This window comes from Sciurus carolinensis, chromosome 1 (assembly GCF_902686445.1).
Source record: "Sciurus carolinensis chromosome 1, mSciCar1.2, whole genome shotgun sequence".
Classification (NCBI taxonomy): Eukaryota; Metazoa; Chordata; class Mammalia; order Rodentia; family Sciuridae; genus Sciurus; species Sciurus carolinensis.
The window spans coordinates 133,865,009-133,891,421 of record NC_062213.1 but is presented as its reverse complement, the minus strand read 5'-3'; the positions used below and the strand labels follow the sequence as shown (position 1 = coordinate 133,891,421).

At 38.6% G+C, this 26,413-nt stretch overlaps 1 protein-coding gene across 6 annotated transcripts in view; it reads right to left on the bottom strand.

The window, feature by feature from the left end:
* Kyat3 (kynurenine aminotransferase 3) overlaps positions 1-26,388 on the bottom strand; it is a 52,209-nt gene extending 25,821 nt beyond the window's left edge. For 2 of the 6 annotated variants that reach the window (XM_047541082.1, XM_047541067.1), the window contains exons 1-8: positions 26,231-26,388; positions 20,494-20,656; positions 8,330-8,388; positions 7,409-7,553; positions 5,290-5,439; positions 2,081-2,167; positions 1,517-1,642; positions 1,301-1,421 (exon numbers count right to left, since the gene is read on the bottom strand). In XM_047541082.1, coding sequence (XP_047397038.1) covers positions 1,301-1,421; positions 1,517-1,642; positions 2,081-2,167; positions 5,290-5,439; positions 7,409-7,553; positions 8,330-8,388; positions 20,494-20,655 — 850 coding nt within the window. In that variant the 5' untranslated portion in view covers position 20,656; positions 26,231-26,388. Of the gene's footprint in view, positions 1-1,300; positions 1,422-1,516; positions 1,643-2,080; positions 2,168-5,289; positions 5,440-7,408; positions 7,554-8,329; positions 8,389-12,303; positions 12,480-20,493; positions 20,657-22,241; positions 22,319-26,230 lie in introns of all 6 variants that reach the window. The other 4 variants (XM_047541092.1, XM_047541073.1, XM_047541109.1 and 1 more) reach the window with 4 other exon arrangements.
* Positions 26,389-26,413: the final 25 nt, after the last annotated feature.

Genomic DNA, 26,413 nt, shown 5'->3' with positions numbered 1-26,413 from the left:
TGATGCAGAGTGCTATGGTTTCAAGGTGCTGTCCTAGGAAAGTTTCAGAACACATGATCTCTGCAACCAAGTTTACTTTTTTATTCTCATATAAAAGTCCTTTAGGATTGTCCTAATTTCCTACCCTCATTGGTGCCAGTTACTATAGCATACCCTTATAGATCAAACCATTTGCCTTGCTAAGTCCACATTGATCTTTCATGTCTCTGGGTGCAAGGACGTGCTCATTATCTGATAGGAATTTGGATTTCATTTCTTGTCTACCTTCATTCCATCTTTTGCCCACTGCTTTTCTGATTCACTCTAGCAGCTGCTCTCTCCTCCTATTGCTACATCTATTTGGAATATATGTTAGGAACAATCACAAAACCTGCACAATCAGTGCATATAGACACATGCACTGATTTTTAAATTTATCTATTTCTCTCACAGTATCTTTTAGTCATCCTTCCCATTTCTTTTTTTCTATTTCCTATTCAATTATTCAACAATTACTTTCTCATTGTCTACCATGTACAAGATCCTATTCTGGAAAATGGAGATTGAGAAGAGACAATGTGAACAATAATTCCTATCATTTTATAGTTAACAAGTAAAATACATAGATTCTGATATTTACAATAGAGGAAAAAAGCAAAATAAAGCAGAAAATGGACAAAGCAAAGTCCTAAGGGAGACGTGTAACTATCTTAAATGTGAAGGTCATGGAAGATGACCTCAGAGCAAAGCCTGAAGGAGGTAAAGACCAAGCTATGCACATAATCAGGGGAAAGTGCTGCCAGGCAAAGGAAGGGCAAGTGCAAAGACTCAAATATTGCAGCCCAACTTACAAGTTTAGGCCCTAGAAAACACTGGTATATGTGAGATGGCCCAGTAGTAATGGCAGCAACCCAGGTAAAGATAGAGAGGCAGTAGCTTACTATCCCTAATTCTGGCAACTTGCACAGCACTGAGTACAGAACCTTTCAGGAACAATTGTGTTCCTTCTATCTAATGTACTGAAGAACAGCAGGATTCGTGCTAAGAGGCTAAAGACACGGACAAGAGCACTATTCTGCCATCTTCTCAGCTTTACATTGTGATGCAAAATCTCTTCCCCTAAGTTTAAGTTTGTTCTGTTTGTCCTTCACAATGTTCGTTAATTCGGGAGAGAACATTCATTCAAATAGCTATTTTTAAGTGCTCAGGCAGATGCCCACTATGAGGTCTATTTTAAAGTTGGCCTGGGATCATTTCCCATCAGTTGCTCCACATGTGCCTAAACACATTTATATTTGTGACTCTGTGTAATCATCAGTACCTATTTTTAAATGCTTATTTCCAGTATATACAAGCCATTCATAAACTTCATCACTGATGCAGAGTGTGTCATATTTGATGCAAAGGTCAGCAATTACTTGGAGTTCCTCTTTGGTGTACACCTACATGTATTAAAGGAAAGAGCACAGCCAATTATTATTCAACATGTGGGAAAACAACAGGTCAAAGACTGTACAGAGATGAGAGACTTGCTTACCTTGCCAAAGGGGTTGTGTGGAGTATTTAGTATAATGGCTTTGGTTTTGGAATTAAATTTACTTTCCAGTTCTTTAGGATCTAATGTCCAGTCAGAACTAGACCATTTTTTTCCATCAACAGGTTTCTAAGCATAAAGAATGAAGATGTGATTTAATGTAATGAATTCATTTTGCTATCTTATAAATAAATATTCTAATAAGGAAAAAATTAGAGAAAGGCATGGTCAAGATAACTGAATACATGACTAACAAAGAACATAAATAAAAATAACTGGGCTTTGGTTTTGCCTTGAGAGCTTGCGAGGACCAGAGTCTTACGTGCACACTGTTACAAAAAAAAATGAACCTGTCAACTATAATAGCTGTTAACGTGCCTGTATTCCTCCCCAGGGACCAGCCATGACTGTGGTTAACGTGAGGTACTGAAAGGCTAATGAAAATTCTGTGATTTCTCTTAGTGTATTAAATATTTGAAAAGACTTAGAAACTTCACAGTTCCTTTTAACAAAGCAATGGGTATTTTCAAAAATTCTTAAGGCACACGAGTTTGCTGGCAAACTTACAGATCTTAGGGGAATAAAAACAGGTGTTGCTCCAGCCATTCTCACCATGGGCTCATAGCAGTCATAGAAAGGGACCATTATTATGACCTGAAATAAAAGTAAATAAGAATACAACATGTCAATCGTTAGTTCATTATAAAATATTGTGTATTTATTACGTACAAGGCATTGTACTATATTCTGAGATGCAGCAGTGAAAAGTATGGGATTTGCCTTCAGGGAACCAATGTGTGAGGGCAAAAGACCTAAAAACTGGTTCAGGGAGTTGCTGTCCTCAGTATTCCTGGGAGACCTATGCATGGGCTTGCAGTGGGACAATTAAGATACATATAAAATTTACATGTACATAGGTAGATTTATCGAGGGAAAGGGACCATACATTTCATTACATTTTCAAAGAGATGTTCTAACAAAAACCATTAAGAGTTTCTTACTTTGTTTATTTTGTTTTTTGGAACTGTGGATTGAACCGGGTGTGCGTAACCATTAAGCTACATCCCCAGTTCTTTTTATTTTTTTAATTTGAGACGGTCTCACTAAGTTGCTGAGGGTCTTGCAAAGTTGCTGAAATTGGTCTTGAACTTGCAATCCTCCTGCCTTACTTGAGTGCTGGGATTACAGACGAGTGCCACCACAACTGGCAGGAGTTTTTTTATATTTTAAGTTAGAAAATACAATCTAGAATATAATTGATATATTAGATAGTGACAAGACCATAAGGAAAAATAACACTTCAATGCTCTCTGGCCTGGATTGCTAATTTACAAACATCATCTTGAGAGTAAAGATGTTTCTCTCTTCTCAAAAGCATCTTGTAACAAAGAGCAGATGCAAGGAGACTGTCAGGATGCTATTGTTCTTGTTTGAGAACCACAATTTCCCTCCAGGGACGTAGTATCTGGAGTCTGTCTTTTCCCCCTAGTTCTTTGGAATATTCCTACGCCTTGGTTCCTACAAGTTTTCTCCATCACTCCTGACTGAGCATCCAGGTTGAGTGGCCCACCTGCTGGTCTGGCCTAGCATCCCTGACTTTTTACCTTTCTGTAAGAAGAAGTGAATACATAATTTATAACCATCAATACATTCAATTTAAATTTCATCTTATTATAGTTTCATTACATTCAATTTAAATTTCATCTTATTATAGTTTCCATATTTAAAGGATTGTTATCTTTAAAGGGTAAAAATATTTTTATGGATAAATATGTAGACAAATTATTTTTGAAAAATCTGACAATGTATAATCTCATAAGTCTATAATAACTTGTCTCATTTAACTTTTTGCTGGTTAAATTTAATGATACCCAATGGTGGTTTTAAATATGCACTTTTTACTGTCTGTATTTCTTGTATTATGTGCCTTTCACGTGGGAGTTGTACATCCTAAAAGCCCCTTGGCACTAGTCAACTCAGGCTAAGCCTGGCCTGCCAAGTACAATGTGATAAACTTGGTGTCAGGAACAAAAGAGGAAAAAGAAACAGAGCAGAAATGGATCCTCCCCAAAGTGGGCTATAAGCTCTTCATCCATCTATGAGGTTCTCAGAACTCAGATGGCCACCTGGATAACCCTGGTGGGAAACAGTGCTAATACAAGGTGAGAACTCCATGAAAGAAAGTGAACCAGGAAGAAGGGTGGTAGGGTAGACAGGGTGCACCTCACATCCTTTATCTTTCTGATGAACTAATTCTCTTTTTGGAGAGTGCGCATTGCGCACTCGCTATCCCAGGTGCTGGCAGCACAGCAATGGCCAAGTTCTTCTGGGATTTATAGCCACTAAGAAAGACAATGAATGAGAAGGCAAGTAAGTAAATGAGATAATAATACACTAAAAAAAAAAAAAAAAAAAGTTAGTATAATAGAGAAGGACATGAATGTGGTTTCAAAATATTAGATAAAGTGATGAAGGAAGAAAGAATAGAGAAAAGAAGTCCCAGAGCTGGCCTGTGCCTACTCCAACACAGTCAGAGTCAGAGGAAGTAACCAAGGATCAACAGCATGAAGACATGAGATGAGACTTTCCGCTACATTATTGGCTAAAAGAGATTATGTATATAAAAGTATGACTGCAGTCCTCAATTTGTTTCTTTAAATAGCACATTGTCTGGCATAGCGGGGAGAGAATTACAGATACAAAGTAACAATTCAAGATAGAGAGTAATATCTTTTATAAAGGTGCTATGATAAAGAGTTATAAGAGTTCAAAGAAAGTTAACAATATAGAGCAGAACACTCATACCTTCGGACCCAGCTTAAGCAATGCTGCTATGGAGTGTTTCAGATCTTTATTAGCAGGGTTGATTGCTTCTCCCTTTTATCACCACCATAAATTATACATTCTCCACCACTGACTGACACAGCATTCCTCTTAATCCATTTTCAAATCTGTCTCCTCTACACATAGTGAATCCCTTTTGGGTGGAAACTGTCTTTTAAAACGTTCTTTCTCCCAGTGCTTAATATAGAGGAGATTCTTAGTAATTTCTGAATCCACGAAAGAGGTCAAGAAATATTAGAGCAAGAAATATTAGAATGACAGCAGGGAGGCAGAGGGAGATGGCCATGAAAGATGCCCAAGTTGATCTTCCCTCACGGTGCTAATGGCAGAAAGCGCTGGCCCTTCCTGTTATGTATCTTCACACTGCACTGCAACCATGATTCTGGGCACAAAAAAGATGACCAAACACTTGCTGAATGAGTTCAGATTAAAGATCATTTTTAGCAATAAAAACAAAGGATTCTTTTTCCTCAGCATTGCCAGCCTTTTCCACCCACCCTCATCTAAGTAGGCTATAAAAATAAGAATAAACTAAAGCAACGAAGTGGATGAATCTCATTGATATAACTATAAATGAGAGAAACCTGACCCGAATATATATTGTATAATTCTATTTATGCTAAATAAAAGAGCAGTCAGAGTGAACCTGTTGTGACAGATGATTGAAGAGTAGTTACCTCCAGGAGAATATAGACTAAGAAAGGGCAGGAAGAAGTATCTGGGCTGCAGGGAATGTACATTATCTCTATCTCGGTTGTAGTTACAGGGAGATTTATCCAGCTCCCCATTCAGGATAATATGTGAACTTCACTATGTGTACATTAGACTCCAAAAATTAATTTAAAAGAGAAGAGAATGCAGAATAAGTGAAAGATTCAAAGATGGGACAAAGGATAATGAGGAATACAGTATTACGATGTTGATAAACTTACTTCATCTCCTTCGTCAATTAATCCTTGAATGGCATTAAAAAGAGACCCATATGCTCCTACTGTTACAAGGATTTCTTTATCTGGATTGATTTGATTTTGATACAACTTTTCATATAGGCAGGATAGAGCTTTCACAAGTGACGGATGACCCTGTGGGATTACAAAATAAGAAAAAAATCGTGAATTTGATTATGAAACCTACTTATTTATGGGAAAGACATGCACGCTACTATTGATGTGATAGCAAAGGTTAGGAGGAACAGAGTGAATTACTCATATTGACTATCAAGACAGCAGGAGTTGCCAGGCACAGTGGTGTACACCTGTAATCCAAGCAGCTAGGAAGCTGAGGCAGGAGGATCTCCAGTTCAAAGCTAGCCTTGGCAACTTACCAAAGCCCTAAGCAACTCAGTGAGACCCTGTCTCTAAATAAAATACAAAAAAGGGCTGGAGATGTGGCTCAGTGGTTGAGTGCTCCTGAGTTCAATCCCCAGTACCAAAACCCAAAACAAAACAAAAACAAAAACAGCAGGAGTTGCCTATAATAACCATTTTCTTTTCTTTCTTTCGTTTCTTTTCTTTTTCTTTTTGTATCAGGTATTGAACTCAGGGGCACTTAACCACTAAGCCATATCCCCAGTCCTTTTTTGTATTTTATTTAGAGACAGGGTTTCACTGAGTTGTTTAGCACCTCGTTTAAGTTGTTAAGGCTAGCTTTGAACTTTCGATTCTCCTGACTCAGTCTCCCCAGCCACTGGGATTACAGGCGTGCACCACCACACCCACTGATAACCACTTTCATAAGAAAGACAGGATTATAAATGTACAAAGTTTAAGGCATGTAAGAATGTCCCTATTTAAAATTTTCTTTTTACTTCATATGTAATGACTGTACACAATTACAGGGAACATTGATACATGTATACAATGTATAAAGATCAAAGGGTAATTAGCATATCCATTTCCTTATTTCTTTAATGTTTGAATTCCTTTTTTCATTCCTCATATGCACTTTTTAGTTTAGTTTAGGTAAAAGTTTCACTTTTTTTTTAAAGGTTTTTAAAAAATTTTTAGTTATAGATGGATACAATATCTTTATTTTATTTGTTTATGTTGTGCTGAGGATGGAACCCAGAGTATGCGAGGCGAGTGCTCTTCCAGAGCCACAACCCCAGCCCCAAGTTTCACTCATTGATCTTTTCAAAGAACCATCTTCCAGTTTCACTGAATTTCTCTACTGCTGTTCACCTGTAGACGTTCATCATGGAGTTGAACGTGACTGGGGAAGAGGTGTGTGCAGCAGGTCTGAGGAGGGTCGCAGGGCAGGTCAGGGTATGAGGGTCCTTCGGGAGTAGGGATGCCACCCTGTCAACCCTGGGACATGGTTAGATGAGTAGAGACAAGACACAGAATGACTTCCTCTGTACCCTGTCTCTCCCCATTTGCACACCATCATAAAATGGAAAAACAAATGTCCAGCTGTGTGACTGTACTGCTTTTAGGCATAACAGATACAAGGCTAAAGTTCAGTGGTTCATCTTAATCTAGAAAATGTGGAAATTCCAGGCATTTTACCACAGAAGGATGAAGAAAGGGGAGGATAGAGAGGAAAAAAGTAACTAATTAGAAACAGGATATTAATGAAGAGGTCAAAAGTGAGGCTGCATGAATGTTAATGACATAAAACACACACACACACACACACACACACACACACACACACACACACACATTTCAAGAAAAAATATTCTCTTGGACTAGGGTTGTGGCTCCGTGGCGGAGCACTTTGCCTCACACGTATGAGGCAGTGGGTTCTATTCTCAACACCATGTATAAATAAATGAATAAAATAAAGGGCCATCAACAACAACAACAACAAAATATATTTTTTAAAAAAAGAAAATATTCTCCCTTCTGTTGTTGGCCTAATACACAGTTTTGGACAAATAGAAAAATAAAGTCCTAGACCAAAAGGTCTCTCCTACAAGATAAGGGCAAGGGGGAGCGTGCCTGTGTCCCCAGGCTGGGACAGCAGATCCCAATGACATGTATGTGACAGAAGTATACACACCTACAGCACAATATAAAACTCATGCCCTTAGAGTCTCAATGCACTTACGAATCCCCGTGTGTACTGATTCAGGCTATCCATCAATGCAACCTTTGACAACACTTCTTTTACATAGGAGGGAGGGGATATATCTGGAAGACCTTGGCCAAGATTCACGACAGAGGGATCAGCAGCCAACTTGGTAAATTCAATCCTAAGATTAAAACAATAAGACTTAAATTCAGACTTATAAATTCGATTTCCTACAACAATTTTATCATTCACAAACTGAGTTTACCTATTAAGATGATGACTGAATTAATGAACTTAATGTTCCTTATAGACCCCAATTTCATGATACCCATATTTTAAATACACACACACACGCGCGTGCATGCGTGTGTGTGTGTGTGTGTGTGTGTGTGTGTGTGTGTGTGTGCATTCCCTCAACCATTCCTAACTACTGCTAGGTTAGTAACTGTTAGTGAATAGAACTAATTCTGGGTGCAGTGTCACATGCCTGAAATCCCAGTAACTCAGTAACTCAGGAGGCTGAGGTAGGAGCATCCAAGTTTGAGACCAGCCTCAGCAACTTAGTGAATGAGACCCTGTTTCAAAAGAAGAGAGAGAGAGAGAGAGAGAGAATTAATAAGAAAAGTTCATGGATTAGAAGGAAAGTTTGATGAGGAAATCAGTTGAATCAGTTTTTAGGGTGCCCTGTGCCTAGTGCCTAGCAGAGCTTGGTACATTTGCTAGATGAACACATTAATGTATGAATGACTAACTTCCTTCCATTTCTATCTAATGAATATTAAATGAATGGCTTCAGTTTTTGACTATGGATGTAGGTAAAAATCCTCAAATAAGGAAATAAAAAGAACCGGACAAGCACAAGGCCCTGGGTTCAATCCCCAGCACTGCAAAAAAAAAAAAAAAAAGAAGAATTGGAAAACTTCATTAATTTACTATTGTTTATTCTAAGATACTCACCATACGTTACTGTCAAGTCCTTCAATTCGTTTTGCATTTTTGAATTTCAAAGACATTTCCTGAAAGACATAAAATATTGAAAGGATATTTTACTTCTGAAATCAAAATTTGAGGTCAGTAAATCATGGGTTACTCTTCCTTTTTCCTATTGTCACTGTATAAATAGCATCACCACAGAGATAGTTCTAGAACACAACCCAAGGTGCTGAAAATTTCATCTCCTACCTACTGTTCTAGAGTGCTTTTAGTACTCTACAATCATCCTAATCTAATGAGAAAATATCATCCTAGTCTAAAAGTTAATCATTTTAAAGGCCTGAAATGCACTAAAGAGAACAATAATTCTTAAAAAGAGATAGTTTAGGGCTGGGACTGTAGCTCAGTGGTAGAGCGCTTGCCTCGCACATGTGAGGCACTGGGTTCAATCCTCAGCAACATGTAAAAGTAAATAAATAAATAAATAAAAGAAGAGACAGTTTAGCTGGGCACAGTGGCACACACCTGTAATCCTAGTGATTCTGGCTGAGGCAGGAGTGTCGCAAGTTCAAGGCTAGTCTCAGCAATTTAGCAAAGGCCTAAGCAACTTAGCAAGATCCTATCTCAAAATAAAAAAAAAAAATGACGGGGGATGTACCTCAGTGGTAAATTCTCTGGGTTAAATCCTCAGCAGTATCAAAAAAAAAAGACAGTCTAAAAAGTATTTTGAGGCATATCAGATTATTTATCATAGGATATACCAAGAGTTCCACAAGATAGTTCCTTGTCTGTCATCCAGGAAGCAGTTAACAAGTGGTCTCAAATTACTCAATATGGGGTTCCAAATAATTACAGCTAACATCAAGTAGTATGTGTGCACCAGGCACAGATCTCACGTTTCACATAATTACCTTGGTTAATATTCACATCTGCCCTATGTCCTGGTTCCATTATGAGCACATTTACATATGAGGAGAGGGAGACACAGCCCAAGCCAGAGTAGTAATAATATTCATACCCAAATAGTTCAGCCCAGGATTTGAAGCCATGCCCTGACTCCAGTTCTGTACTCAGAACTATCATCTTCCATCATCTTTTATATACGAACTCCCAAAACTATTATTGGGATGCTGCTGACTCTTAAAAGTATATTGGTAATTTAGTTCTGGCCTACTCACGCCAAGCAAGCTAAGGTTGTGGTAGAAAAATATTATGAGTTATAATTATCATACAACATGCTATTTTTTAGTTCTTTAAATTCTAACATTAAATTTATGTTATCTCTCAAAAGAACCAAATTAGCTTTGAGTTCATTGTTATCAAGCTGGTAGATACAAAAAAATGATTGACAGCATCTTTGCAAAGAATTTATAATAGAATATTAAAGCAATTTTAATTCAATCAGGGAGGGAGATAATGATAATGGTTATTAAATAGACCATTGTTCTCATTCTAATCCCAATAATGGGAATAAAAAATACCTTGCTCAGTCTCCCATTTTTAATCTTTGGTACTCCAGTGAAGTAAATCACACACAAATTCTCCAGAGGTTACAGGGTCTTCTAGAATAGATTATGATGAAGTCCCAGCTGAACAGGATACTACTCTGGAGACTCTAATTATATAACTAAAGAGTCCCAGCATGATAGAGAGAAAAAGATATTTTAACAAATGCCCTTTGCTATCTCTGAAACAATGTTGAGAGCTTAATGATTCATTCAGTAAGTGACTGCAAACAAAGTAGATTCAAATAGAAAAAAGTCAGCATGGTGCACAGTAGATAATTTAGACACAAGTACAATTTTGATAATTGAAGTCAAAATGCACTTTCAGATTTAATTTTCTTTAACATTTGTATCTAGATGAGTCTTTCCTCTCTTGGCTGCCCCTGCTTGTCTCTCCTTCCCAGCTCCATGCCTCAGTCCCTCTACTTTGCAGTCTATATTTTCTCACTTCTGTATGTGATCTTTCCTCGGCCCAAAAGGACTTTCAACTTTGAGTTTACTATTCACAAGTTAGTGAATATAAAAAAATGATTGACAGCATTTTTGCAATAAATTTCCTAATCATCTTCCCTTGACTTAAGTAAATAATAAGGAATAAAATCTTGTCAGATAGGACTGAACTGAGCTTTGGATGGCTGCAAAACACTTTAACAGTTAAAATTTATTCTCCCTGCCAAACACCGATTTCCTTAAGGGCGATAATACCTCTGCTGAGAAGGCAGGTTTCCTACTCAAGCCAATCCCTGTCCCCACCTTCCTGTCCCTGCAGTTGCCTAACTCCTACTTCCTCCTGCCACCTTCAGTCTCAAGTTAGTCTTTGTTTTCTGCAGATCCTTCACTGATTCCCTAAATCAGGAGCAGGTGCTCCTCCCATGTGCTCCCATTAAATGCAGTACTTTCTAGCATTTTTTTACACACTATAATTTTCTGCTTATTTCTATCTGCCCTTAGACTGTGAGAATAACTTATTCACTGATGTGTGTCGACAACAGTCAGGGTTCTCCAAAGAAACACAACCAGTAAGATGTATGGGCTAACAAGTCTGAAATCTGCAGTGCAGGCCACAGGTGGAGACTCAGGATGGTGAGGTTGCAGCTCAAGTTGTGTCTGAAGGCAGAATTCTCTCTCCCTAAGCAGGGTTGTCTTTTTTCTCCTAAGACATTGAACTGAATAAGGTGCCTCACAATATGGGTATTCTGCTATCTCCAATGATTTGAATGTTAATCTCTAAAAAATACCTCTTATGGAACACCTAGACTGGTGTTTAAGCAGATATCTGGGTTGTGGCCTCACTAGGTTGACATTGATACCCATGTTTCCAGGTGTTGAAAATTAAACACCTGAGAAATGCTGAGGCAAGTGTAGAAAGATAGTTTTATTTAAGAAAGGGACAGAGACAGACTTCTCTGAAGAGAAAGGGTCCCAGAGCTGGGTGTCTGTGGGAGGGGGTGGTCTCATCTCTCCTTTAGATCCTAGGAATCCACCCCCTTTTAATTACTGTCTTCACTTTCTTCCCTGTGTATGTGTCTGAGGACAGGAAGGAGCAGGAGCACAGAGGTTAATTGTTATCAGCCCATTGTTCTCTCTTTGATAATCAGTTATCATCTCTCTGGATCCTACACTGACTGCCTGACCTTTACAACCCTGCCTCAGTTTGCTGAATGTGACATATCCTTTCCACTTAGGCTACGTGAGACTGCAGGCAGACAGCTTTTTGACAAAGAAAGCATGTGGGGGTCAGCACAGTGCAACCATTTTTAGGATTATCCTTTTAACCTCACGTTTCCATCATTCTCATCTATCTGTCCCCTTATAAAAGCATCACAGTGTCCAACAGGAGCACCCATACCTAGCTCATACTGAGTATTAAATAAATATTTGATGGGTAAGATAAAAGATCACTCAAGTTAGTTGAATGTATGGTGACATTCAAGTTAAGTTAGGCAGCTCTTTTTTCAGTCAGTTTAAGTTAACTTATGCTGCAATAACAAACGACACCAAAGTCTTGGTAGCTTAAAATCTCAAAGATTGCTTCCTTGTTCACACTATAAGTCCACTTAAACTCAGCTGCTGCTGTTCCTTGTCACTATTGTTCTGAGACATGGCTAGTGAAACAGCCACTATCTGGAATGCTACCCATTTTGAGGACAAAAACTCGTAAAAGTTTCTGCTTGAATATACACATCATTCCTACTTCTATTTTATTTTCCACAGAGATTTCATGGCAAAGCTATGGAGCAGGAAAGAGCAGCAAATAATTGTAAAAAAACAAGGCAGGAATGAAGTCTGGAGGTATAAGAGATAGGTGCCTGTCACAGGTTGAACTGTTTTCCCCTTTGTTTAAGTCCTAACTCCCAGTACCTCAGAATATGGCCTTCTCTGGAAATAGGCTCACTGCAGAGGCAGTTAGTTAAGATGAGGTCACGAGGTGGGTGCTCAGCCACTGTGGCTGGTGTCCTTATATAAAGTGGCAGCCTGAACTCAGGTACTCACCCTGAGAACCTTGGATGAGGTAAAGGCAGGGGTGGGGTGATGCTTCTGACAAACCAAGGAATACCAAAGACTGCCAGGAAATGCCCAGAAGACAGGAGAGACATTGAATACATTCTTCCTCACAGCCCTTGGGAGGAAATGACTCTGCTTTGATCTTTGGTTTTCAGTCTCCAAAACTGTAAAGGAATACATTTCTGTTGTTTAAATTACTTAGTTTGTGGTACTTTAAAATATCCCAGGGAAATTAATTCACTGGTGAAAGTTTACAAGATACCTTACAAAGTTAAAAGACACCAAGATTCAGTAGTAGAGGCAGATGCTCACTGTGTAAGAACTATTTGCCAGAATAGAACCATTATGAGGAAATTAAAGGAAACCTGGAACCCAGTGGAGAATTAGGTGTGAATCCCAGGGACACAAGGAACATCTGTAAGCCTTGTATAATGTTTGGACCCAGATAACCCTGTAATGTGACTTTTGCTGTCAGAGAGATTACAGGCCTGGCATGGTTATATACCACACTGCTATGTTATTAACACAAACTGCCAGTGAATCATAGGACCTTAATCTGACTTTTGTTAACTTGAAGCTGAAAATGCAGTTCTACAGATTTTCCACTAGGTGGCAAAATTGGTAAAGGTAAGAAAAAGCTTTGTTTTCTGTGAAGGTGCTAGAAAGTTTGAAAAGATGAAAAAAATTACCCATGATCCTGAGAGCCTAGTACGCCTAACTTTAAATTGTACATATTTTAAGGACTACATCTACAAGACCTGAAGCAGGTAGGTAGGATGGGAGAGGTGCTGAAAAAAAACTTCCCAAATGCTGAACTGAAGCTGGAGAAATCAAGGTTATTGATATCTACATAATATGAGCTATAAATCAAAATCTTTATTCATAGAAATCAAGGCCACAGCAAAAAAAAAAAAGTAGCAACTAGTAATGATGATGAGGACAAGAAAAGGCCAGAATACAAATAATAAAGTATACATAATATATATGTATGAATATTTTGATGTTTTAGTGGGCTCAAATATCAACCATAGTGATATTTAGAATTCTTCGTCCTTAGCATTTATACCACTTCCTAAATGTCTTGTTTAAAATGCATATCTATTTTAAAAAGAAACCTTGGTATACTCTTTTCTACCTTTCCTATTTTGTGTTTCTTTTGTGCAGCATAACTGTTTCCATGAGATTCTCATGTTTCCATGAGATTCTTTGACTTCTCGGGATGTCACTGTGACTGTCTAAAGGCAGAGACATGCTCCAGTTTGACAGGGGAAGAAACCAGTGCACATCCGATTCCTTTGAGGCTCCATACTACACTAATTGATCAGATCCCTTTGCATGAGTCAGAAACTGAATCTGAAACAGCTTAAGAAAAAGATGAATTTATTATAATGCTCATGTTACATGGGAAGAGCAGAGGTGTGGTCAAATCTAGAGGTGACTGTGAAACCCTGACCAGGAGCTTGAGCACCGTGGGGCTTTGTTGCACGTACATTTCTACACACTTTGTTTACTTTTCCTTATAATAGATGAAACAGTTGCATTTCCCAGCTTTACTATTTGAGGAACTGAGAGTTGAAAAATTTTTTTAAAAAGTTACTATTATTGCTTGACTTAAAAATAAATCTATTAAACAGGGCATGATAGTGCACACCTGTAATCCCCGTGGTTCTGGAGACTGAGGCAGGAGGGTCGCAAGTTCAAAGCCAGTCTTAGCAATTTAGCAAGGCCCTAAGCAACAAAGTAAGACCCAGTCTCAAAATAAAAACTAAAAAGGACTGGGATGTAGCTCACTGGTGAATTTCCCCCTACCCTGTGGTACAGGTTCAATTGCTGGTATCAAAAACAACAAACAAACAAACAAACAAACAAACAAAAAACTAATAAGATATCATTTAGTGGGCTCAAAGATGTCTTAAGTTTTCAGTTGAGTCCCAGAATGGGAGAAAATATTTACAAACATGTATCTTACAAGAATATTTAAACAACTTTTAAAATTTAGTGAGAAGATAGTCCAATCTAAAATATGCAAAAAATTTGACATTCTCTTCACAGAAAATATAAACTGACCAAAGATTATATTAAAGGATGCTCCACATCATTAATCATCAGGAAAATGAAAATGAAAATCAGTGAGATTGCACAAGATATCTAACAGAATGGCCGTAGGTACCAAGTGCTGGTCAGGGCGTGGGGCAGCTGGAACTCTCTACAATCTGCTGAGAATAGAAAATAGCACCACCACTTTGGAAAATGGTTGGACAGTTATTTAAAAATAAAATATACATCTACCACACAAGCCAGCCATTCCATTATTAGATAATTATCAAAGAGAATGAAAACCAATGTCCATATAGTGGGCTGTACACAAATGTTCAAAATGGTTCTATTCACAGAAGCCAAAACCTGGAGGCACTCAAAGGCTCAACAGGTGAACAGAAAAGCAAATAATACTATGTTCATATACTACCTAGCAATAAAAAAAGGAACTACTGACAGTACAACAGAAGCAAATTTCAAAATCATGAAAACCATAAACAAAAGTACATATTACATGACACCATTTATATTTAAAAAATGCAAACTAAATCTATGGTGAGAGATGGACTGCAAAGAAACATGGGGAAACTTTTAGGGTCTGTGGAAAAGCTTCCTACGTTAATTGCGGCAGTGATTCATAGTACATCCCTCCATCAAATGATCATTGAGTTGTAATTCTAAATGGATGCAGATTATTGTATCTTGATAAAGCTGATATAAAGAGTTGCCATGATGTTTCAAAACCATGCCCTCTTCCTCTGGACAAAATGCTCCTCAAGCAATCAGGTACTAACAAAATTATTTCATAGATTTGAGTTGCTTTCCAAGGTATGACTACATATAAAAACAAAAAATCCAAACAGACAAATTACTTTCTTTGCCACTAGATGGCAGAGTAAAATAGCAGAATGTTCCTGCAGTGGTCAAAAGAATTGAAACTAACAGAAGTTGAAATGCAAGGTAGGGCAAGATGACTTAAAGACATACAAGGAAAAAGCCAATTATAATGAACTTAAAGATGTACATAATTAACTGCTACTTTTAAGCAACACATATTTAGTTGCTTTCTTTTATAAAGATTTATTTCTGCATGATATATTATAGCTTTTTAACATTTGTTGACTGAACATTTAAATGAATGAAAGGGAAGGAATTTGGACTCCCTCTAAGATGATATACCGAAGGAAAAAAAATGTGTACTTCAGTGGAAAAACCATACAGTGGCTGTACTGAAATAGGTGGGCTCTGGGGAGAGAAAAGAGAACCTTACTAGGTGGAGACCCAGATCTCTGAACATGATCAGTCATGATTGTCTCTATTAATTAAATGTATAAAACCTCCAGTGTATGCTTGGACCAGGTCAATTATAACAAAATCATAATCCATTTAAATGTTACCAACCTACACAATGTGCTCACAATTAATTTTGACTGCTTAATTAGCAAGAACCTTCTAAACCTCAAATATCAAATGATTGACATGGGATTTGATTTTCACAAAAGCTTGCCTGGGAAATTGCACTTTTCTTTCCAGAAAATCCCACGTATAGTCAGAGAGCTCAGCCCTGGGTGGTCACTGTTCTTCTCTGGGAGGCAAGGAGCATTTCCACCCTGCCTAAGGGGTGTGTAGACCTTTGCTTTGCTGTCCTTTAGTACATCTTTGCTTTTGTTGTGCTTTTGACACATTCTGAAATTCTTTTCAGCAGAGTAAGAACCCACCTGAACTGAGGTGAGGTCACATTGCCCCCTTGAAGGGACAATGTCACCTCTGCCTGGTGACAATACTATATACCCTTAGAGGGCTAATTCTAGCAGGGCTGGGATTTACCTTTGAGCTATTTTGCACTTTTTAAAATTGAAGGTAACTGATAGGCAAACAAATTCTGGTTCTGGAGTTTTGATTGACTTCTCTCTCAGCTCTGCGAAAAACCAGTTTTGCCTTCATTTGAAATTCATTTTCTTTATTTCAAATACATGTGTGCTTTTTGAGTTTTCCTTTGAACTCATCCTAACATCTGTCTGTTTTCCTCATGTGATTCAAGTAAAATAAAAACCTTTAAAGATGTTCATTTTTATATCTGCATGAATCATGATTTAACTTTTTCTGAAAATCATCTTTTAATCATACAGAGAAATAGGCTAACCAGAAACAAGCATTTCTTGGAGCTTCCAAGCTGATAGCGTGGTGTTATGGGCAGGCTATATGGGCAATGACCAAAAAGACTCCATTTTACCTGAAACTCCATGTCATACAAGAAATGCTTCTTCCATGAGAAAATTCCACCTCTGCTATCCTGATCCTGCTTAGCATACCCTGCTTAGAAACACAAATGTTTCTGTTCTTCTTAAACAATGTAAAATTGTCCTCTTTTTGGTTCCCATTTTTCTTGGACAATGTATCCTGTCAGAGAATGATTGTCTAGACATTAGTAACCATTCTTCAACTTGTACTCAACTAGGGTCATTTTGACCCACTTCCCCTTCTGCTTATAATTTTAGATCTCATGGTGTTTGTAGTTTTGAATCACAGCAACAACCACTTATGGTTAAGGTGGTGTTGGACTATGAAGGTGTGCTCTAGCCCTGGGAGTGGACTGAGGAATGTAGGCTTGCGGTCTGCCCTCATCCCACCAGTTGGGGGCTTGGTGGCAGTAAAATAAAGGTGGTTCCATCTCCCGATTTAAGACCAATGTGGTGATTTATTGCAATCTCACCACAAAAATGGGTAAATATAAAACTGGAATACCAGGAAATAGGGGGTTAGGTGAGCCAAGAACAAAAAGCTGGATTTATTCCCTTTAAAAATTAGGTCCCAGGAAAGATGTTGGAGGAGTAAGTGAATATTGCCCTCACCCATACTCACCGGGTGGGCCCTTTTGTCTGTCTAGACTGTGCAGTCTCCCTGCCCTCAGACACAGCTAACTGCGTTAGGGTTGGGCAGAGTCAGGTAAAACCAATCAGGACAATTCCTGGAATTGTGGATTTGAGATGAAGGGAGAGGTTAGGTTTTGTTGGGCACTAAACCAGGAAGACGGGTAAACCCATACCTGGGGCAAGCATGTGCAGTTCCTCACAGACATCTCATGCCCTGTGCCCAAGTAACATCTGCCTCTGTTCTAATGAAAATCCCCAAGGTTATTTAGTGCACAGAGCTCTCAAGCCAGATGGATCTGGATTCCAAATGAAACTTCAAAACTGCTAGTGTGCAAAGAAGGCAGGACATATGGATTCTCTGAAATCCAATTTCCTCATTTGTTAAAAAAGAAAATGAGTGTCCTGTGTCAGTACCCTAGTGATTAAATGAGGCAAGTGTGTAAATGGAAAAGCAGATGTTGACACATATATATTCCAAAAGTTAGTACCCACTAAGTGGTGAAGATCCTTATAGACACAAATAAGATGATTAACAGTAATCAAAGAGGACAAGGAAGGTTGCATATGGGCTGAATCTACAAAAAAGTACTGTGTCCACATCAAAAAGAGAGGGTTGATTTTTTTAGGGCAGGACAGACTGCAGGAGAAAGAAAAGTGTTTGTCTAGTTGCTACAAAATAAATGTTACCTTTGAGCTTCTCTGATGGGAATTTAAAATTTAAAAGTTCCTTTAAAAAAAAAAAAAAGACTTTTTTTTTTTTTTTTTTTTTTGAGCAGTTTTAGGCTCACAGCAAAATTGAGAGCAAAGGACAGATAGTTCCCACACACCCCTTCAGCACCCACACAAACTCCCCCACCAGCAACAAGCCACCCTCTGTTACGCTGATCTTCAGGTAAGGCTTAGTCATTCAGATTGCAATTTTCAGACCATTTAAGTTTTCTACTGGCTATTAGTAATCGATTGACTATATTTCCTCAAAACATCTCCAAATATTTGTCATATCACTTTCTGAATCTCCTGTGCTTCCTTTCTTTCTGGTCTATCTGAAAGCAAAAATAACTGAATTGGGGAGCAGACCTCAACAGATCAGCAAGCTTTCTTTATCAAGCAGGGAAATGGCATATTTTTAGGACAGAAAATGGCAACTGATTACAGTAGGGGTCTAATTTTTTTTTTTTTTAACAGGGTTTGAGATTTGATTCATAGGTTTGAGTGAGTTTTGATTCATAATGAATAAAATTTGATTCATAACAAGATTTGAATCTTTTGTAAAATGTGTCAGTTGGTCCATCAGAGGGAACAGTTATGTCAGTTCAAAGCCCAAATCAGGAAACAGTTCCAAAAATTCAAAACCCAGTATTGCTGCGAAAGATGAATCAATGTCCAGAGTCCGGAGATTATTGTTTGCCTTTTCCCTACACCGGGTCAACACTGACCTTTCTCCCTGGGGGTTGTTATTCCCTCTTTTCTTGGGAGTTTTTATTTTTCATATCCTTCACTTCCTGTCTTATACTGACTAATATGTGCTGTCTGGCTTTCTGGTACCAGATGATATTATACATTAAGATACAGGGTCCATCTTGCCCAAGCTGGCCTCAAACTCTTGGGCTCAAGCTTTTCCCCCTGCCAGCTTCCTGAGTAGCTGGCATCATAGGCATGTTCCAATGCCTCCACCCAGCCCCACCACCCAGCTCTATTATCATATTTCTAGACCTTAATATCTATGTGCTAAAATAGGGGATTGAGAGCGATTTTTCATCTAGATTCCTCTTATTGACTCTTCCTGTTACATAGTAGTATTTTTTCTTTTGTATTAAAAATGTTTAATTATAGAATAAGATATTTTCATAAAAACAGCAAATAGAACAGAAAAGTGTAGTCCATCCCACATTCTGTTCCCTTCCTCAGAGGTGACCTTCATAGTACATTTTTAATGATATTAAGGATAGTGTGGGGCTGGGGATATAACTCAGTTGGTAGAGTGCTTGGCTCACATACATAAGGTCCTGGGTTCAATCCCCAGCAGCACACACACACAAAATTTCTAATGAAGATAGGTTTATAGTAAATGGCCAGGCTGGTTCTGATTTCTCTTTCTTGTATTTGAGATGGAGTTTCACTAAATTGCCCAGGCTGGCCTTGAACTTGCAATGCTCCAGCTTCAGTCTCCTAAGCAGTGGGTACTGCTCTTGCTAACACTGATCATTCATTTGCCCACATGCTTCTCTTTCATTTGCCCATGTGTGGGAAGAATAGTTATTTCTCTCTTTATGTACATGCTATTTTAGATGCAAAGCCTCCAACAAAGTGTAGGGATTTTTTTGACAAAATCCTTAAAGATGGTACTACCATAATAGAAAAAGGTTTTTAGTTACTTTAAAATTAAACATAAAGGTGCTACACAACTCAACCATTTTATTGCTGGGTTTGGAAAGGGTTGAATTATATCTCAAGTAATCTGCAAGTTTGAATAATGTATTGTTAATGGTTCTTGCTGAGGATGGACATCAGAATCACCTGGAAAGATTTATTTCAAAAACACCCCAGACTTATAGGATGACACCAAACTTATATATCTCAGAATGGGTCCCTGGCACGTGTAGTTTAACAAAGCTCCATGAATAATAAGTACGTGCATGTGGGCACACAAACACGTGGACATTTCTTAGTATCTCATTTCCAAGATCACTTTCAGTGGTCACACAAACTTCCATGGCTATAACTATGTATGAAAGCACCTGGTCAGAACCAAGGTAGCCATGGTGTCACTAAAGAGGATAGGAGGTTCAAGATGCTTTAGAGAAAGAGTTCATAGAATTAACAGGTAGAAGTTAATGATTTTTTAATGAAAAATTTAAACCTACATAAAAGTAGAGATTAAAATTAGGTTGAACATGGTATTTCTAATACTCCATCACTTTTTTTACTTATAAAAATGGCAATTTGATAGAGCTCAATCTAATATATAACACTCCTATACACATAAAATTAAAGTCATTCAGATCTTTAAACTAATTTTTTTGAAATTTTGTCATTTGACACTTGGGTAGAAAGTGTCCTGTTTATAAGTGAGGTCACACACATTGTATTTGGTGGTTAAGACTCATAAATCACTTCTCATCCACAGTAGTCCCTCCAAAGCACCCCTTCCTGCTTGTTCCCACTGACTTCTAGAAGAAACTGGCTCAGCTGTCCATCCTGTGGTCTGACCCAGAGATTGGTTTCATTTTCCATGATGACACTTTAAGAAGTACCTGAGAAATTGTACCTTTTTTGGTGACATTGCAGAATATGTACAATAATTTGTCAGTCTGTGATAAGTGATACCAACAGCAGAAGTAGAGAATCCAAGGATTTTTGAAGAATAAATTGTCCTTAGAAATTTTGTTCTAGAGCCAAGGGAACAGAGTCTCCTCTGGGTCAAAAACATGCTAAAGGAGAAAAGAAAATTGAAAAGGGCAGTAAATATAGACAGTCAAATTAGTGTTAGACACCTAGCTAGCTAATAGACCATAAGCGTATGTAAAATATAAATAGCCATTTCTGATAACTCAACTAGAGTGCTTGCTTCCTTTGAATTTTCTGTGATGTAATCTCTCATCACGAGAATCATTCTATAACTTTATTCTTATCTTATATAAATCTGTATTGTGAAAGAAATGTGCAAGCTATCACAGTTAAAATGGAGTCTGGTTCAACCCCAATAAAGCTGGGAGGTTATGAAAGAAAGGTTCTTATGCAAGACTGCAATCAAAAAAACTGGCATGGTGGCACACACCTGTAATCCCAGTCACCTGGGAGGCTGAGGCAGAAGGATCAGAAGTTCAAGACCAGCTTGGGCAATTTAGCAAGACCCTGTCTCCAAATAAAAAGGGCTGGGGATGTAACTCAGTGGTAGAGTGTCCCTGGGTTAAATCCTCATATGGGAGATAGGAAAAAGATTTTATTCCAAGAATGTTCTCTCAACTATATTAGACTGTTTTGCCAGGGATGGCATTTCTTCTATTTCTCATAGTTAATCAAACCTTACACAAGGTGATATCATTTGTGGACTCACAGAGCCCACTGGGGCTTGCTGTGAATCACTTTAAGTTACCAAATTGTTAAGGGTACAGAATATATTTTTTCAGCTGTGAAAAAGAATATAGTGGATGCTTTTTAAAAGTGGAGGGTGTAGCTCAGGGGTATAGTGTGTGCTTAGCATGCATGAAGCTCTTAAGTGCAATCCCCACCAAAAAAACAAAACAAAACAAAACAAAGTAGAATGTAAAATCCTGCTCTTGTCCTTAAGAATCTCACTTTGCATGATTGCTTCTAAAAAGGTATTCTCTGCTCATGTAACTTGTCATAGCCTCTCAGCTATTTTGTGTTATACCAGCATATTAGCAATTCTCTGCAGAGCATTTATTATTTGGCTGGTTACTCATTTACTCATTGAGAAATTTAGAACATAAACTAACTCCATCAGGAGTGACCTGATGTTTTAAATTCACCACTGTGGAGTTGGGCATGGTGGCTCATGCTTGCAATCCAACAGCTGGTGGGGCTAAAGTAGGATGATCCCAAGTTCAAAGCCAACCTCAGCAACTTAGTGAGGCCCTAAGCAATTTAGTGAGACCCAGTCTCTAAATAAAAAATAAAATGGGCTGGGGATGTGGCTCAGTGGTTAAGCACCCCTGGGTTCAATCCCAGGTACCAATAATTGTTGAATGATTAAATTAACACATGAAATTACATTGAGAATCAAAGATTTAAGTTAGCTATTTATGAGAAAAATCCTTTTATGACATATCACTTTTTGTAAACAGTTGCCCATTACATTTATGTCTTTCAAGACTAAGACCAGGTTTCATGAATCTAGGCATGCTTATATTCATGACATTAGCTGTTCTAGAAAAAGTTAGAAATACTTTTTTTGTGTGTGTGTGTGGTACATGCTAGACAAGAGCTGTACCACTGAGCTATATCCCCATCCCTTTTTAAATTTCATTTTGAGCTAGGCACGATGGTGCATACCTATAATCCCAGAAATTCAGGAGGCTGAGACAGGAGAATCCCAAACTCAAAAGTAGCCTTGGCAATTTAGGAAGAACCTGTCTTAAGATAAAAATATGAATAAATAAATAAAATAAAGGTCCATCAACAACTTAAAAAAGGGGGAATGTGGCTCAGTGGTAAAGTACCCCTGGGTACTTTACCAAAAAAATTACAAAAGAAAAAAAAAAAGAAAAATAAATTTATTTCTAGAAGGGGTCTTGCTAAATTGCCAAGACTGGCCTTGAATTTATATCCTCCTACCTCAGCCTCCCTAGAAGCTGGGAATACAGGCATGGGAAAAGATATGAATTGTACTAGCCTATAAGAACAACTTTAAGGAAAGGTATTGCCAAAGAATAGGAACCATGTTGAACAATCATCAGAGTCATTTAATTTCAGGACAAAAATGTTTTTCAGCAAATAAATGTCCATTTAAGTTCAGCATGATTTCTTTGGTATTTAAATGAAGTATGAGAAAAATACTTTCTTGCAAGAAGAAAAATGAGAGAAACATGTTTTAACTTCTTGAGATAAACCAGGGGGAGAAAAGGACTAAATTATCAGGACAACTTCTATTCAGTAAAGGTTTCTGTCCCTGAAAGGTCTTGCTGAACCTGATGTCTCTTTTCCATATTTTTTTCCTCTTCAAAATAGCTAAATAAATCAATCTTCTGCCTCACTGATGTTATTTATCTATTTATTTAGTTTTATTTGTTCTAGTTAGTTATACATGAATCCCTGGCTCAAAGATAATCTTAGAAGGTACTGTTAAGTCACACTGGTTGGTCACCTGTGGGTTCAGGCTATAGCTCATGGAAGATGAGATTTCCTTCCAGATATGGTGCACAATGCCCTTGAACCACCAGGCCCAGGACCCATCTTAGGGGGTTGCCACTCCATCTATCTGCTTTAATCTAGAAATTACAAAGTCAAAATCCTACATCCCTCTCCCCTGGTCCTCTATAGCACATCACCTCCATAATGTGATGTACCCCCTGCTTAACTGAACTGTCTCTTCATTTTCTTTTACTTTCCAAATCTTTCACTGTGTATTTGGAACAGCTGCACCATAATCAGCATATTCAATTTTATTTTTGTTCTTAGAATCTTCCACCTCTTTGCTTTAACTCAAATTTCATGGTTTGCTGAAAATACCAAGTCTGTATTCCTCGTGTTGCCTGTAGTTCTTGTAGGCTCCATATCCCCCTTTTCTTTCTCAATCTCACATATTCACTAGTTATTTATAATGAGAATACCTAAAATCTACTCTGAACAATTTTTACTTTTATAGTACATTCATCTGAAGCATGGTTATCTACCTCTTTCCTGCTGTTTGGCCATTGAGACAATTTTCAGGTGGACTTCACTAATGTTATCTCCTACCTGCTGACAACTTCCTATCATTCATTAAGGATCTGTCTTTAGGCAACAGTTTTCTTCTGTGAAGAAAGAAACTGTGAGTATTCTAGGTAATTCTAGTGCCTTCCAAGATGACCCACATAATAACTGACAATCCCCAGTCTGTTGCTCTGTCCTCCATTCCACTTGGTCACTCTCTCCTACAGTCACTCTGCACCTTGCCACTACCCCAAATACATCTCATTTAAAAATAATTAAATGAAGCATTCTGCTCCTTGACCTTTAGTCAGCTTTTTCACTGCTGTGACTAAAAGATGTGACCAGAACAATTCCAGGGAAGGAGTTTATTTTGGAGCTCAGTTTCAGAGGTCTTAGTCCATAGACAGCTGACTCCATTTCTCAGGGCTGGAGTTGAGGCAGAACATCATGGCAGAAGAGTATGGCAGCCGGAAGCAGCTCACATGATGAACAGGCATCCGGGGTGTGTGTGTGTGTGGGGGGGAGAGAGAGAGAGAGAGAGAGAATATCTCCACTTGCCAGATACAAAATATACACCCCAAAGCTGTGCCCCAATGCTCACCTCCTGTAACTATACCCTACTTGCCTTCAGTTATCACTCGGTTAATCCCTAATTATTCCAACTTTCAGTATTCTTCCCTATCATAAACATCTTCAGGAAGCTGCCTCTCCTTTTTTCCAATCAGCCCTCATCTTCCTTGGTTTCTCAGTTTACCTGACAGTTTCTCCACTTCAACAAGGCTCCTGATAGTGCTGTAAGCCCCTTTGTCTTTCTTTCATCTGTTTGTAAAACCCTATCACTGGTTGGAGTCAACTATGGCATCTGTTTTACCATGGTTCATTCAGCTGTGCACTGCTGGAGTAAACATCATGGATAGATAGAACTGGATACACCACAAATTCACATGTTCAGCACTCCCAAATTGGTCCCCAACACCTTCCAGTCTTTCTACTGTATTCTGCAGGCCATACTTCACACACACAGAGATAAATGCATATGTGTACATATACGTAATATAATAGCTTATTTTGCATATTGGTGATTAGTCAAAATAAACTAATAAATTTGGATGTCATGAAACTCAGGAAAAAATCAGAATGTCTCTGACTTTTAATTCTGAGTAATATTTTCAGTTCATTTTTAGTTTCTCCCAAAAAAGCAACGCTTATGAAGAAAACCAGGCAAATGTGAATCAGAGTGATCAAGTCAATCTAATCATTACATATCATACATAAGGTAAACTGCACCTTCAAATGTACATGATCAATAGAAAAATCAAGTTATTATCACTGTAGTAGATTGTTTAAAGGCAGAAGGTGTAGAATTGGGGGTGATCTGAAGGTCAGAAGGGTGGTAAATTGTGGGGCAGATCTATAGCTCAAAGGTAGGCAAAGCAATGAAAATAAATTTGAAAAAAGTTGTTTAATGCTCTGAAGGTAAATTCAAATTATGACATTATAAGCATTTTGCATAAGGGGTACAAATGCCTAAGAGGTAGGTAGGAAGAAACTTAATTTGACAGATTTCAGAAGGTTCAGGCTAACTGCAAGCTCAAGGAAGAGTAACAGAGGCAACGGCATAAAGGACTAGTGTAAAAGCACAGCACAAACTGTTACAAAAGTCTGACCAAGACAGATTATTTTCACTTCATGCTCTACCTGTTAGTCCGCTTCTAAAATGTTTATAAGGCTTACTGATTGCAACAGAGTACATGTAGGAGGGCAACAAGGTGCTGGCTGGAAAGTACGGTGGAAAGAAGTCTCAAAGTCATGCGTTTAGAGCAAGAATGCAACTTTGAATTAAACTTAATTGGCAGATTTAAGAGGCATCCAGAAATTGCTGAAGCGCTGTTATGCTTATGTTATTCGTGTAATTATGAAGTTCTCAAAGGTAAAAAGTGTGGATGCCTGGTAAAAGTTAGATGGAATCTGATATTAGACATGAGGCAAATTCTTTTAAACAGTGAGCAAGATGCCCCAATTCTCCCAATTTTGTCCTAGACAGCGACTAGGAGCCCACGTGTGGGATGCAGGATTTTCCCAATGGTCAGAAGTTCAGACCTCTAGAATGGTTCGGACCTCAGAAGCAACAAGACTGGACTGCTTTTCTCCTTTAAAAACTTTGGATTTCACTAAGATCCACTTGTGTAGCAAGTTAACGGCCTTTGTTTCCTTTTTCAAATTTAGAATTCGATTACGGATGAAACAGGGTCAGTGTTACACTTCCAGACTGCTTTTCCAAATGCCCCAATTGCAAAATCAAGATCAAAGAGGGCAGGAAGACGGCTGGGTCCAGGGGTACCGCCACTGCGAGGCCATTCATCTAGGCATTATTCTTTCTCTAGAGAAAACTGTTAATCCCAGAGAGGACTCTCGGAGGCCGCGCTGGCAGTCAGTCAGACCCGGGCCCAGGGTCCAGCCGCCCGCTGGCGCCTCGGTTCTGCTGGGTGAGTTCGAGTTTACAAGGACATCCAGTTCCTGTTCTTTCCCGACCCCGCCAGGGGAGCTGCTGCGGCTGCCGGCGTGGCAAACTCCGCACTCCGGGACCGCAACGTCACCGCGCTCCGCCGGGCCACAACCAGCACACTCACCTCGCTCCTCAGGGCTCCAATCCCGCAGGGGCGTGCAGAATGCTGGAAAGGATTTGAACGTCAAGGCGGAGACAGGAGGGATAGAGTCGGATCCCGGATTGGCTGCGAGGTTGGCGGATCCCGGACTATAGTAGCGGGGATTCCTCAGGGGTGGAGGGTGGAGGTGGAGGAGCCTGGGAGTGC